This window comes from Cnephaeus nilssonii, assembly GCF_951640355.1.
Source record: "Cnephaeus nilssonii genome assembly, chromosome: 6".
Taxonomy (NCBI): Eukaryota; Metazoa; Chordata; class Mammalia; order Chiroptera; family Vespertilionidae; genus Cnephaeus; species Cnephaeus nilssonii.
In genome coordinates this window covers 59,545,652-59,560,616 of record NC_137077.1, presented here as the reverse complement: position 1 = coordinate 59,560,616, position 14,965 = coordinate 59,545,652, and the positions used below count along the sequence as shown (strand labels likewise).

Below are 14,965 nucleotides of genomic sequence, written 5' to 3'. Positions count from 1 at the left end.
ATCAATGACAGAACTGGAGCTTAGCAAGGTGCAGGGATGTGCTGAAGACCAAAGCTGGTGTCAGAGAGACTTTGAACTGGGGAGACTGATCCAACTCATGGTCTTTGCTCTATACAGGGGCAATGTTAGGCCAAGGACTGTTCTACACCAGCGGTTTTCAACCTTTTTCATCTCATGGCACACATAAACTAATTACTAAAACTCTGCGGCACACCAGAAAAATAGGTATCATTTTGATTCATTCACACAGGACAGCTATTGTTGTGTTGGTTGTTGTCATTTTTTAAAAATTTGACAACCTAAGATCAATGCCCCTGACTAAACAGTCAAGTATTGCATGTTTTTAAATTCTTGTGGCATACCGGTTGAAAATCTCTGTCCTACACTATAAACATCCCCAAACTGAATAGGAGCTAGACTCCGAAGTCCAGCTTAAATGATGGGTCAAGTTACAGTGCTAAATATTTAATGTTTGCTTGGTGAAGAGGAGAAAAAAGATTGTGTGTAGACCCCATGCCAGCTATCAATCATATCAAGAACTTTGTGTCTCATTTAATGGTCATAAAGTCTCAATGTATAAGTTAGGAAAAAAAGGCTCAACTTTACCAAAGGCACACAGTAGAGTCAGCATATCAAATGAGGCCTATATGACCACCTGCCCCCAAGTTTTATTGACATAATAGAGACCTGGTCCACGAAATTCGTGCACGGAGGGGGGTTGTCCCTCAGCCCAGCCTGTACCCTCTCCAATCTGGGACCCCTCAAGGGATGTCCGACTGCCCGTTTAGGCCTAAACGGGCAGTCGGACATCCCTCTCTCTCACAATCCAGGACTGCTGGCTCCCAACTGCTCACCTGCCTTCCTTCCTGATTGCCCCTAACCGCTTCTGCCTGCCAGCCTGATCACCCCCTAACCACTCTGCTGCCAGCCTGTTTGCCCCCAACTTCCCTCCTCTGCCAGCCTGGTTACCCCTAACTGCCCTCTCCTGCAGGGTTGATCACCTCCAACTGCCCTCCCTTGCAGGCCGGGTGCCTCCCAACTGCCCTCTCCTGCTGGCCATCTTGTGGTGGCCATCTTGTGTCCACATGGGGGCAGGATCTTTGACCACATGGGGGCAGCTATATTGTGTGTTGCAGTGATGATCAATCTGCATAGTACTCTTTCATTAGATAGGATAATTACCATACACCACTGTATAAGTTTAAGGTGTACAGCACAGTAGCTCGACTTACATATATTGTAAAATGATTACCTGTCTTGACTCTTTCATAAAGACTGTCTTGAGTTTTTCCTAATCCTGGTTCATCCTTTCTGTAGGCATTATCCATCTATCTTCAGTCCCATATTTATTCAACAATAAATGTACTCAAGTCAAAGAAAATTCCAAGTTGCTTACCTTTTGAAGAAAACTAGTGAACAAACCAGGAGAAACAAAAAGTGACAGCTCTCTACTACAGTACTAGACTAAGGTGCCTGTTTTCAGTTGACAACTAATTACCCAGGACAGCACACAGAAGGTGTCATTCAAAAGCATTTACTGAGCCCTTGCTGGTGTGGCTCAGCTGGCTGGAGGTTATTGGTTTAATTCCCGGTCAGTCAGGGCACATGCCGGGGTTTAGGGCTTGATCCCTGGTAGGGGGTGTGCAGAAGGCAGCTGATGGATGTTTCCCTCTCACATCGATGCTTCTCTCTCTCTCTCTCCCCCCATCTCCCTTCCTCTCTCTCTAAAAATCAATTTAAAAATGTTACTAAATGGATGAACAAGCTGTCTTCTTCTTTGCATTCACTTCAAAAAAGGACAGTTACTATAAATGTGAATGCAGTACTGGCTCCAGTCTCCTCTTTCTAGCTCTAGTCTCTGTCAGATACATTTGACATTTGTTTGCCCTGGAAACCATCACTAAAATGTATTTCTATTCTAGCCCAACATATCCAAGGCGGGGGGCGGGGGGGGCGGGGGCGGAAAGGGATTCCCTATGTGGAGTAGTTTTTCATTTGCTTCTGCAAAAGTACCCCAGGGACAGTTTCTGCCCAACTTTTTATGTAGGATCCAAAGCCACAGAAGGGTGTAAAATGGAACTGCAAAGCCCACGGTGAAGGCAAAGACAGGGATCTCTGAATCACCCTCCAATCCGGAGCCAGCTGAGCAGACAGGCCTTGTTGTTGCCTTGAGTGTATGTGTGTGTGCGCGCGCGGGAGCTGGGGGGGGGGATTTATGGTTTTCTGTTTTATCGTTTCACTGAGATAGTTTCACTGGTCCTGATTTCAGGCTGGGACACAATGTGATAAGCTTGGTGGTGGCGAAGCCCTCAGTTCCAACTTTTTACCTTGTTGGGCCTCATCTTCTATCCCCATGTGGGACTAAAGAGTGGATTCAGCCTGACCTGTGTGGCTCAGTGGTTGAGCATTGACCCATGAACCAGGGGGTCATGATTCAATTTCCGGTCAGGGCACATGCCCAGGATGCAGGCTCGATTCCTGGTGTGGGGTGTGCAGGAGGCAGCCGCTCGATGATTCTCTCCCATCATTGTTTGTATCTCTCTCCCTCTCCCTTCTTCTCTGAAATCAATAAAAATACATTTAAAAAAAGAGTGGATACAACTGCCAATTTGGTTTTTAGTTCCCTTTTCTTTTTCTGGCTCCTGGAAATTTCCCTTACTTCCCTATGTTTCCGTTATACATTTAAAAGAATGTCTATTATATTTTAAGCAGAATTTCTGGGAGTTTTGCGGCAGAGGTATTTGTCAGATTACCTAGTCCCTGCATTTCCAGAAACGATTAAACGAGTCCGCTTCTTCCTGCAGGGCTGCTGGGTCACGCCCCTGCTGCGAGGGCCCCTACACGGTCTCCCTCTCTCAGCCACAGCGTCCTCCAGTGCACAATCCCATCTCCGGTCCTTGTTATCATTCTAAAAAGCAGGTCTGAGCTGGTCATCCTGCTACTTAAAACTCCCCGAAGGCTTCTCATGCCCTCAGGATGAAATCCAAACTGTCGAGTATGATCTACTCCACGATCTGGCACAATGTACACTTGTAGCCACCGGGTTATTTTCTGTTCTCAAAGCTGTCCCGCCCTTCCCCTCCCCTCCCCCACCCCGACCCCATCCCTTATACATGACGTTCCTCTTGCCTGGAACAGCCTGCTCCAGTCTCTTACATGCCACCTAGTCCCTCAGGTCCTCACTTATGTATTACTTCTTCCGGGACCTTCCCTTGACCTTCCCTTCCACCTTCACTACAGGCTGGATTCCCACCAGGTGGGCCCATGCCATCCTGTGATTACCCTGTCATAGCACTTGTATGCTCTACTGTCGTTGCCTGCATACTTATCTCGTTTTGCCTCTAGGATTTATTAGGAAGTAAATTCCATGACCAGAAAAACCGGTAGGTATTCTTTAAACAAATGAAGAATAATTAAGATGAAGTTTCATTACACTCAATCATAGCATATTTACAAGACCCTTGTTTTAAGTCAGTCTCAATTGCAATGACCATAAACATGATGGGGGAGAGGAGGAGGACTAAATTTAAGCAACCCTTATTGCTTTTTTAAAATAAAAAAAATTTTTTATTGATTTCAGAGAGGAAGGGAGAGGGAGAGAGAGATAGAAACATCAATGATGAGAGAGAATCACCAAATGACTGCCTCCTGCACGCTCCCCACTGGGGACCAAGCCCGAAACCTGGGCATGTGCCCTGACTGGGAATTGAACCCTGACCTTCTGGTTCACAGGTCGATGTTCCACCACTGAGCCACACTGGCTGGGCATTATTGCTCATTTTCATATAAAATCACTGCAGAAATGCTGAAGTCTCTGCTTGAACAATCAGCTATTAAAATTTGCCCATTCAAATATCCACCTGTGGTAGATATCAGCTCTTAGTTTCCTGTAATCAAGATGTTTATAAAAAATATGAACTTTATGTTCTTCTTGAATATATAGTTACCCAAAAATATATATTTATTGGAAAGAGAAAACTGTGAAGAGAATACTATTAATTTAAAATGTGATAAACTAATGCTCATAAATGCAGACGGTTGCTTTAATCTATGGGGTTATGCCAATCAATAGCTTATCAGACAAAAAGGGAAAATCCTAAAACCAACAAGGGTATTAAAAAGGTAGGCGATGACCTTGGAAAGGTGAATCTGAGTAAAGTCTCTCTTACTTGTACTGCTGGTGATCCTTAGTGCTTCTTGTTTTTGCCATGAACCTTTCTGCTAACTTCTCTAGGTTCCGAGAATATTCCGTCTCGATTTCGGCTTTTTTCCGGAAGAAATCTTGCAGGTCCTGGAGAAGCTGAACTCGCATCTCCGTCTGCTGCTCCAGGCATTTTTGTTGTTCTACCAGTTGAGCTCGAATCTCTAAAGAGAGAAGAGAATCCATTTGATGATGTCACGAATATTACTGAGGTATGCTGGTATGTGCAAGCTAAAAGTAATTAATCCTATCATGCATTTAGCTCTGAATTGGACCTCTATGAGACTTGCTGTGTCCAGGTCGGTTCTTTAAATAAGGTATCTGCTGACCCTTTAAGAGAATGAGGCAAGCATCTGGAAAGAATGTAATAAAATTAGAACAGAAACATGGGTTACATTTGCAATGCCACAAACACGCATGGAGTCATGAGGGGAAAAAATTAAAGCCTTTCAGATAACAATTCTTAACATGTGACATGTTTGGGTAGCTGAGCACATTGTAATTTTTTCAGCAACATTTTACCTCAACTACCCCTCCTGAGTTTGAATGGCAAAGAAGTGAGCATCATTTCTCCCAGACACTGAACCACCACACATTTGCCAGTTGGCACGTACCGACACTGACATCTGGTAATTTTTATTTAGTGCATAAATTTCTAGTTTGTAAAACACATAGCTTCAAGCTTTGTAGGGATGCTGTGCCTAAAAATAATTTCTTTCTACATCCAAATCATTCATAATGGGGCAATCCTCGGATTCCACTTTATTATTGCATTCGTCAAGGGCTCTTCACTGTAACACAGTGTTCAAACGAACAGCCTTCTCGACACATAATCTTAAAATGAATATTTTGACAATTTTAATACATCAGGAACACGAAGGTTGGTCATTTAGTGACTTAGCAAGAAGACAAAAGCAGAAGTGTGTCATGTAAAACTATCTGTAAGTGACTGCAACAATGAAGCATGTGTTTTGGAAAATGAGATACAGTAACTAATAACGACTGATTTGTTTTTGTTCTAAGATCCAGGGCTGGCCTCCAAAGACAAGAATATTCATATTGGAAAGACTTTTATTTCATCTTTCCCAGTGAGAGCTGAATCTAATTCAGTGGAGTTAATAAAAATCAGTGTCCAAATAACACCTCCTCGATTTCTATCATTTTTTAATAGAGAATGATTGAGCTGATGGTATATATGTACACACTTGCCCATGTTTAATCAATCTCATTAACAGCAGGGCAGTCAAGTTCTGAATAGGGAGTTGGAAAATTTGCCCAACTTATTAATAACTAATATTAATGAAATACTACTCAACACTTATTGCAGTTCAGTACTCGTCTATCCCCATTTTACAAATACTAGAAACTGACATTTAGGGGAGGCTAACTATACTATCTAGGGGCTTCAGCTAGTAAGTGGCACCCCCAGGACCTCTAACCCCGTCTGTTGGTCAGATTAATAGGACATTTCTGCCCGCCTCCCATCCATGCAACCTGCTTGGAGCAGCTGAAGTGTGCCAGGCCTAAATCCTGGCAAAGAAGACACAATAACTATGGAACAAGGTCTCTACCCCCAATCAGGTTATGTTCCAGGCAACACTGTTTCATGGGAACCTTGGCAGAAGATGGGGGAGTCCTTCTCAAAGTGTCCTCTCTGAGCTTCTCCACTTCCAGCTTGGGGGGGGGGGGCGGGGGGTCCTATTATTCATCTCATGGAAGTGTGGTGAACACAAGCGCGAAGACATTATCACAGGCTTTTAACGGCTGCGAACGGCATCTGGTTTTTAGTCAATCAAAGTAAGTGTTTTTCAATACATTATTATAGCCGAAACCGGTTTGGCTCAGTGGATAGAGCGTCGGCCTGCGGACTGAAAGGTCCCAGGTTCGATTCCGGGCAAGGGCATGTACATTGGTTGCGGGCACATCCCCGGTAGGGGGTGTGCAGGAGGCAGCTGGTCGATGTTTCTCTCTCATCGATGTTTCTAGCTCTCTATCCCTCTCCCTTCCTCTCTGTAAAAAATCAATAAAATATATTAAAAAAATACATTATTATAATTAATCGTGTCTGCCAAACCCCTTCACCCACGGACACAGAACTATTTTTGTTTCATAAAGAAAAAGAAAAAAATCAAAGGTAGGAGAATTTCTCATTCAGGAATCCCAGCAAGTCTTTCAAGGTTTAGTAATTTTAGCACATCTTGCTGTGCTAAGAGAAAATAAATCCGTTGGCTTAGGCTGTCAACTAGTTCTGTGTGTGTGTGTGTGTGTGTGTGTGTGTGTGTGTGTGTGTTTAAGCTGCCTTAGTGCCGAATAAGAAATAACAGGGGCCGAGAGGTCAGATCTCAGCAGAAGTACGCAAAAACTAAATGGCTTCCTTCTTCCGTCTTAAATTCTTAGAGAGTCTCTCTTACGTGCTGCCTTCGGGGTTCAAAATCAAGAACTAGGGAGCTCTGAGAAGGAAGAACGTCTGCAAGCAGGTAAAACCTCACCCTCATTCCGCAGGGAGCACCGTTTTACTTCATGGTCTCTGTACTTTCCCAAGGAAAATAGGGCGCTGGGAGCATCTGCAATAGCGGAAATGGGGAGGGACAGGACCCAGAGTCATGTTGAGAGAAAATAAAATATGCTCTCTCAAAACTGGAGAAAGAGAATGGATTTGAGTACATCTTTAGAAAAGTTCAGGGCAAGTGAAGAAAAGACCATAAGGAAAAAATAATCAGTATAAAAGTACTGCCATAAAAATGTCCCGTTAGGAAGAGAAAAACTTTGGATTCCTTACACCACATCAGAGCCGCGAGGCAGCGCAATCCAGTAGGTCACCTCCCTGCACAAACGGTGCGCCTTTACTAGTATGACCTCACTAGATTTGAGCTAACCTAATTACAGCACTAAAGAATTTGAGAGATTTAAAAATAAATGAACAACATCAATCAATGGTCACGGAAATGTCGGTCCACGGCCCAGCACATACCAAAGCAGCCGTGGCGCACTATGGATCCCTGCGCTGGGACCACAGGCGGCCACAGAGCATGGCGCCGCTGTCAGCCCAGGGACCACAGAATCACTGGGGCTAGAACGGAAGGAAGCATCGCAGTTAGGGGTGATTTCTGGAAAAACCTGTGAGCCTATTTCTGTAGAAGGAACTGCAGTTTTCCTCCCTCCAACAGATTCAATCAAGGACACTCTTGCAGGACCTACTCTGCTAGCTTTCTTGGATTCGTATTGACCTGCATCTGTTTTTCAGACTCAAGCTTCCAATTAATTTAGTTGACCAAGCCCTTGTTGCACTCCTATTTGGTGTTAGGCAGAGCCCTAGGCACTGGAGTTACAAAAATTTGTAAGCCGCAGCTTCCTTCAGTAGGGAAGGCGAATCCTAAGCTGATAGTATCAGCACGCTGGGCTCAGTGCTGCGATAAAGGGATGCCCCAGGAAGTGAGGGGAAGAGGAGCTGCCCCAGACAGTGGACGAGCTTGAAAGACATGATGGCCTGGGAGATAAGTTACAACTTATACAGCTGTAACCACCGAGAAAGTGAAATACAACCCATAGCGCGGAGAAGATGTCTGCAAATCATGTATCGAATAAGCAACGTGTAACCAGAATAAGAAAAAAACGGATTCGTCTGAAATAAGGTGTTGGAGGAGAGCTCTGCGGATCCCGTGGGCGGCCACACAGATAAACACGTGGGCCCTGGAGCAAACGAAGCCTGAAACGTTGCTGGAGGCAGACACGATGAAACTGAAGCTGTTCTGCTCTGGGCATAGCAGGAGAAGGCGGGATTCTTTGGGAAAGACAATGCTGGGAAAAGCACAAGGCAGCAGGAAAAGAGGAAGATCCATTCTGAGATGAACTGACTCCATAAAAGAAGCCACAGGCGTGAGTGTACAGGAGCTGGGCAGGGCCGGTGAGGACAGGACGTTATGGGCATCTGTCACCATAGTGCCACCAGAGGCAGAGCCGACTCAACGGCATGTAACACACAGGATATATAAAGAGCGCTTACATAATACAAATGACCCAACTTAAAAAGTGGGCAAAGGCTCTCAACAGCCATTTCTCCCAAGAAGGTATACAGATGGCCAACAGCACCTGAAAAGAGGCTAAACAACACTGCCATCAGGAAGATGCAAATCAAAAGCACAATGAGGTGCCTATCACCTCCACGAGGATGGCCATCATCAACAAGGCAGACGGTAACAAGGGTTGGCGAGGATGCAAAGACAGTGGGACCCGCATTCATTTACGGCTGGTGGGAATGTAAAACGGTGCAGCCACTTTGGAAAATAATCTGGCAGTTCCTTAAAAGGTGAAATGTTGGGTTAATATAGACTCAGCAAATCCATGGAAAATAAAACCATATCTTCTCACAAAAATGTGTATACAAACATTTACAGCAGCATTATTCATACTAACTGAGAAGTGGAAACAAACTAACTGTCCATTAACTAATGAAGAGATTTTAAAAAATGTGGCTATAAAAAGGAATGAAGTACTGATTCATGGTACAGCACGAATTAACTTTGAAAATATAAGCAGAGTGAATAAATCTAGTCACAAAAGACCACAGTGATTCCTTAATGTGAAATGTCCAGAATAAACTAATCCAGAGAAACAGAAAGCAGATTAGCTGTTGACTAGAGCTGAAAGAATTGGGGGAGATGGGAGGTGATTGCTAAGGGTGCAGCGTTTCTTTTTGGGGTGATGAAGATGTTCTCAACTTGACTGTGGTGGTGGTTACTAAACTGTGAATATACTACAATCCAGGGAACTGCATACATTACATGGGCAAGTTGGAAGGTATGTATTATATCTCAATACAGAAGTAATATAAAGAAATACTGTAGTATCACAATTCCATGAAATTTCAGCTATTGGGACACTTCTGAGAATAATAATAGTAACCACAAAATAACTCCTCATATTTCCATGCCTAGTACTTTTCAGTCTTTTATCAAATTAGACAATGCATGAGGCAAGCACTTTAAAACGATGTCTTCATAAAATGGCTCTTGCATCATCGTTATTATTATTTAACTAGAGGCCCGTTGCACGAAGATTCGTGCAATAGGCCTTCCTTCCCCTGGCTGCTGGCACCAGTTTTCCTCCAGCACCCGGGACCCGGGCCGCAGTGGAGCCAAGCCTTCAGTCTTCAGTCTTCGCTCGGGTGGAGCCTTCAGTCTTCGCTCCATGCCTGCGTATGCAAATTAACCCGCCATTTTGTTGGGTTAATTTGTATACCCACTCCTGATCAGCTGGTGGGCGTCGTGAAGGTACGGTCAATTTGCATCTTTCTCTTTTATTAGTGTAGATCCTCACCCGAGGACACGTTTTTATTGATTTTTAGAGAGAGAAGGGAGAAAGAAAGTAAGAAAGAAAGAAAGACCAATGTGAGAGAAAAACATTAATCGGTTGCTTCCCATACACATCTGAGCAGGGATTGAACCCGCAACCTAGGTATGTGCCCTGACTGGGAATCAAACCCACAACCTTTTGCTATATGGGGATGACACTCCAACCTGGCCAGGATACTTGATTATTTTTATTTCTTCCTGAATTTATCTATAAGCTAGAACAGTAAATTCATTTATTGGCCAGCATCGTTTGTATATTACTCATTACAATTTCTAATGCTACATAGAAAAGATTTACCGAATAAAACATTAGGAGGGGCTTATCACCATGACTCCCAACCACAAAAAAAGAAAAAAACAGGGCAATCTCTTTTATGGAGAAAAATGGCATCTCTGAGTAGGCTTTAATCAGTCATTACTTAAATCTAGGGCAGGATCTACTAAATAATAATAATAATGGTCTTTTTAACAAGGCTAAAATTTACTGTTTTTTTTAATGACTATTATTTCATTTCTGTTCTACCAGAATATCACCACAAAATGAATCAACATCAATTAATCCAACAAGAATAATACACAAAAAGTGTGCTTTCAAACTACTCAATTAATTTGTTAAAAAAAAAAAATGAAGTAGTTCCTCTAAGCTATAAAACCCACTGACTAACAGTTACCAAACAAAATGGAAGTGCCTAGGAAAGGAAGAAATGAAGGCATTTCTTGCTATTGCTCTGGTGAAGAGTAGTCCTAACTCTTAAAATAAACGTCTGTGAGACCACAGAATGATGCATAGTTCATGGAAAGACTGAGTCCAGCACTAGTCAGTTTGGCTTAGTGGAAAGAGCCTCCGCCCGCCGACTGAAGGGTCCCAGGTTTGATTCTAGTCAAGGGCACATGCCCAGGTTGCGGGCTAGATCCCCAGTAGGCAGCCGATCAAGGATTTTCTCTCATCATTGATGTTTCTGTCTCTCTCCCTCTCTGCAATCAATTAAAAAAGAGAGAGAGAGGGAGAGATAGAGATAGAGAGAGAGAGAGAGAGAGAGAGAAAGACTGAGTCCAGACTGGGCTGTTTCTCTAAACATTACTGAATGCCCAGGACTGGGACATAAAATTGATAGATTGGGTGTGACACTCATGATTATCTACCAAAGAAAAACAACATTTTCAAAGCATCACAAACCATCTCAATTATCTCATAGTCTTGTTTGGTCAGATGTTCCTTATGATATTAGCAAAGTCTACATTCTGTGTGGATGCATCAGTACCTTTATCCATAGGATATAAGGAATTTTTTCCAACAGACAGATGAGAACCACTGGAATGTTTTTAAGAGAAGAAGAACCCAATGAGACTCTAACTGGTTCCATCAATTGTTCACATGCTCTTTGCTCCTGTGAAAACACATACAACCTAACACCCACTAATTAGCTAAACACCAGGTAAAGACTTTTATGACATATTCTCCATAAAAGTGAGCTCTGACTTTTTTTTTAGTGAACGGACTGAATAAACAAAGGCCAAGTCTTCATTTCCCTAGAAGTCTGAGCCCAACAGACCCAGGTTGGAGTTACAATGGCACCTATTACAAGTCATGGGATGTGGAAAGTCACTTAACCTCTCCACATTTCATCTTGTAAATGCACAAGGACTGCTGAGAGGTACACGTGAAAAGCATGCTGTAATCTGCAAACCACTGGGAAACAGATGGAGATGGTATTATTGCTAGTATCAGTAGGCTTTCATATGAAAAATATTTATTGGGTATTTCCTTGTGCCAGACTGCTTACTAGCAGCTATAAATAACAGACTGAACGTCATGAGCCTCATCCTCAGTGAAGGGTATCTATACTAATAAAAGTGTAATATGCTAATTAGACAGGACTTCCTTCCAGATGATCTTCCGGACGAAGCTGGGGCTGTGAGGGAAGCCCGGGTGCCAGAGGGAAGCCGGTGCCAGCAGCTGGGGGAAGAAAGGCCTACTCTTGTATGAATTCCATGCATCGGGCCTCTAGGTAAGGTATGAAAGTCAAGGAGCAATGAGAGGTACGGGGTAGGGGAGGGCGTGGGGGGGAGGGGGGAACCATGGTCAATTAATATTGGAATTTAAAATTTTAGACATATTAGATTATGTAAAATGTATTATTGAAATTCATTTCACCTGTTCAACAGTTTCTTTTTACTTTTTTCAATGACCATTTAAAAATCTAAAATTGGAAATGTGAATGAACAACATTAACTAATAAACAAAACAGAAAGAGAATCATAGATTCATAGATATAGAGAACAGGCTGACAGCTGTCAAAGAGGAGGGGGTTGGGGGACTGGGTGGAAAAGGCGAAGGGATTTAGCAAAAAAAACCAACACACACACACACACACACACACACACACACCACTCATGGACAACAGTGTGGTGATTCCAGATGGAAAGGGGGGTAGGGGAGATAAGGATAAAGGGGGGATAAATGGTGACTGAAGGAGACTTGACTTTGGGTGGTGAACACACAATATACAGATGATGTATTATAGAATTGTACCCCTGAAACCTATATAATTCTATTAACTAATGTCACCCCAATAAAGACAATAAAGGGAAGGAAGAAAGGGAGGGAGGGAGGGAAGAAAAAAGGAAGGAAGGAAGGAAGGAAGGAAGGAAGGAAGGAAGGAAGGAAGGAAGGAAGGAAGGGGAAGGGAGGGAGGGAGGGAGGGAGGGAGGGAGGGAGGGAGGGAAAAAGGAAGGAAGACTCATCTATAGGATACTGCCCTTCCAGGATATGGGTGAACTGGCATCTCAGTTCCTCCTAAGTGGAATCTGAAATGTGGAGTTCCATCAGAAAAGGTCTTGAAGAGTTAGCAGGCTTGATCAGAAGACAAGACTTGTGCACAAAGCAAGCAAGGGACAGAACACAGAGTATCAGGACACCAGTTTCAGTTAGAAGTGTGACCTTGGAGGAGCAAATATCGCTGCGGAACTCATGTTTCTAAACTGCAAAATGGTCACTAATCGTAGCTGCCACCTTCCCCTTCCAAAGGCAATGAGATGAGATACGAAAAGGCTTCCCCATCAGGCAAGCACAGTATTGGTCAATTACCATAGAACGTGCAATGAAAAGTAGAAAACAGTTCTAGATTTCGTGGTATTAACTACACAAGCGAAAGGACTTTCAGAAAAGGAAAGATCACAGGCCAACTGGGGTCGTCATCAGTAATCGCTTTCGAGGGGTTGGCCCTGCACTGCCTTTAAAAGATACATAAGATTTGGAAGGCTGTGCCAATTTGGGGAATGAAAATGTAGTTCCTTAAATAAACTAAAATTGATGTTTTTGATACCCTGGCCCCAAAGAGTTAGGTCCTGGGGAAGGGAGTTTAGGATGATGGCCAGACATGGTGTGACCTTTCAGGTAGTGCCTCGTGGAAAATATAAACCCTGAAAGTCTGTCTCTGCTATTGAACGAGGAAATCACCAATACCTTAAGCAAACTAGGTAGCACAGACACGTATGACACCAGGTTGTTTCCATTCTAAGCTCAAAAGCATGGCCTCATCCTAGAACTCTAGGGACGATCGGCCTATTTGTGGGGAGCATCGTTAAAATAAGTTAAGAAACTGTCCTCAGCACCCTTAATCCTCATTGTTTCAGAAATGAAAGTAAAGGCACTTGAACATTCCTGACATTTAAAGAGAGGTTGTATCCATTTTTCTATCTAAGTTTTCATTATAACATCTTCATTTGAAATGACGTTAACCTTGGTGTTATTTTAGAATAAAAGCTTACTACAAAAGCATCAGTTTTCATAGCTTTTAAAAGCCAAATATTATATTTTGGCCTAGACAACAAGTTCGGGTAAAGTATGGAAAAACAAATGTGCACTTTTTTTTTTTTTTTAGATGAAAGCTAGCCAGGATAGAAGACAATAAATTAAGGTGATCAATGATTGCAGTTTATCTACACCGCAGGAAAGGCCAGTTTAAGAAAGTACAGATCTGAAAGATTCACTAAACTGCTTTTATTTAGAGTGCACAAGAGGCAGGATGTCATTAACTTCCCCGTAATTAAGCAAGGACATTTAAGACCATATTAGTAGATTGATTTTTACTAAAGGACAAGGACAGTGTGTGGAAGTCATTGATCTGTACAGAGTACAAAGATTTACATTTTAGAATGGCTGTGTTACTGACAACGGTTCCAGGCATTTTCTAAACATTGACCTTCTGTCCTGATCTAATTCCACACAAAGTCTCATGGAGTAAATACAAAATCTAGCACGTTTTTCTCTGAGTAAGTTTTAAGAATGAAAAGCTTTTAAACCAGTTTAAATCTTTTGTACTGAAGTAATTGCAAATTGAAGCTTTTTCAAATAAAGGCGGTTTCCTTTGTTGCAGTAATTACAATTTGAAAGTGTGTACTGGAATACAGTTTAACCTCACAAGCAATTTGCCATTGGCATATAACAGGAGAATATTCACAGAGTTCCTACTGGGTTCCAGATCCTGGGATAAGCACTTGATACATCTTAGCTCATTTCATTCTTACAGCAAAGCAATCCTGTTTCGCAGTGTCTCCATAACATAGATGAGAAAACTGAAGCACGGAGAGATTATTTTGTCCAAAGTTATACAATTAACAAGTACTAAAGCTTGAATTCCTATTTAGGTGTATCTGACTCCAAAGTCCATGATACAAAATTATAATGCTCAACAACTACAAAGAGTAAGAACAGAAAGCAAGCCAAGCGATCCAGGCCCAGCCTTCTAGTAATTTGTTAGAATGCTATATATTGTATAACTGCTAATGTACCAAATAAAAGTTTAAGCGCTAAGTGTCTAGCATCATTTAGAAAAGCAATGATTGTATTTCTACCATTTAACATTAAAAAAAAAAAAAAAGCCAAAAGAATCACCACCCTCCCCCCAAAAAAAGATTCAAAAAAAATTTTTTTAACTAGCTAAATGCTAATGTCAATTCCCTAGTATTTCCTGAATGTCATGATGCTATGGCTTAAGAGAAACTATAATTAGGTCAACTGCTTTTGTTTTAAAATCATTATTGTACTACTGCTATTATGTTATAATTATTGTAACACTTGGAACTATACAGGTTACAAATTAGTGCCTCAAAAACAAAGATCATGTCTCTAAACTTTCACATAGCACATGATATTCAATAGCTATCTCTGATAAATGTTTGCTCAGTAAAGATACTGAGTTATCAAAATGCTTAGTTATGCATATATGGACTTAGGACCCAAAGTTGCTGTACCATAAAATGCTTTTCCTTTCCCCTCTCCCTGCAGCCCGCTGCCCATCACTGCCTCTTCATCCTTTGCTCCACGTGGTCCTTGGGCATCCAGCCCTACAAGGTTTCTCCCCTACACAATGTCCTATTTGGTCAACAGTGGACAAAGGACTCCAGTTAC

At 42.3% G+C, this 14,965-nt stretch overlaps 1 protein-coding gene across 3 annotated transcripts in view; it reads right to left on the bottom strand.

The window, feature by feature from the left end:
- Window positions 1-14,965, bottom strand: part of SRGAP1 (SLIT-ROBO Rho GTPase activating protein 1) — a 262,921-nt gene that overhangs the window by 138,054 nt on the left and 109,902 nt on the right. For all 3 annotated transcript variants that reach the window (XR_013813628.1, XM_079773738.1, XM_079773739.1), the window contains exon 2: window positions 4,170-4,365. Coding sequence is in view for 2 of the 3 variants with exons in the window: in XM_079773738.1 (XP_079629864.1) it covers window positions 4,170-4,365 (196 nt within the window). In the remaining variant the exon portion in view is untranslated. The remainder of the gene's footprint in view (window positions 1-4,169; window positions 4,366-14,965) is intronic.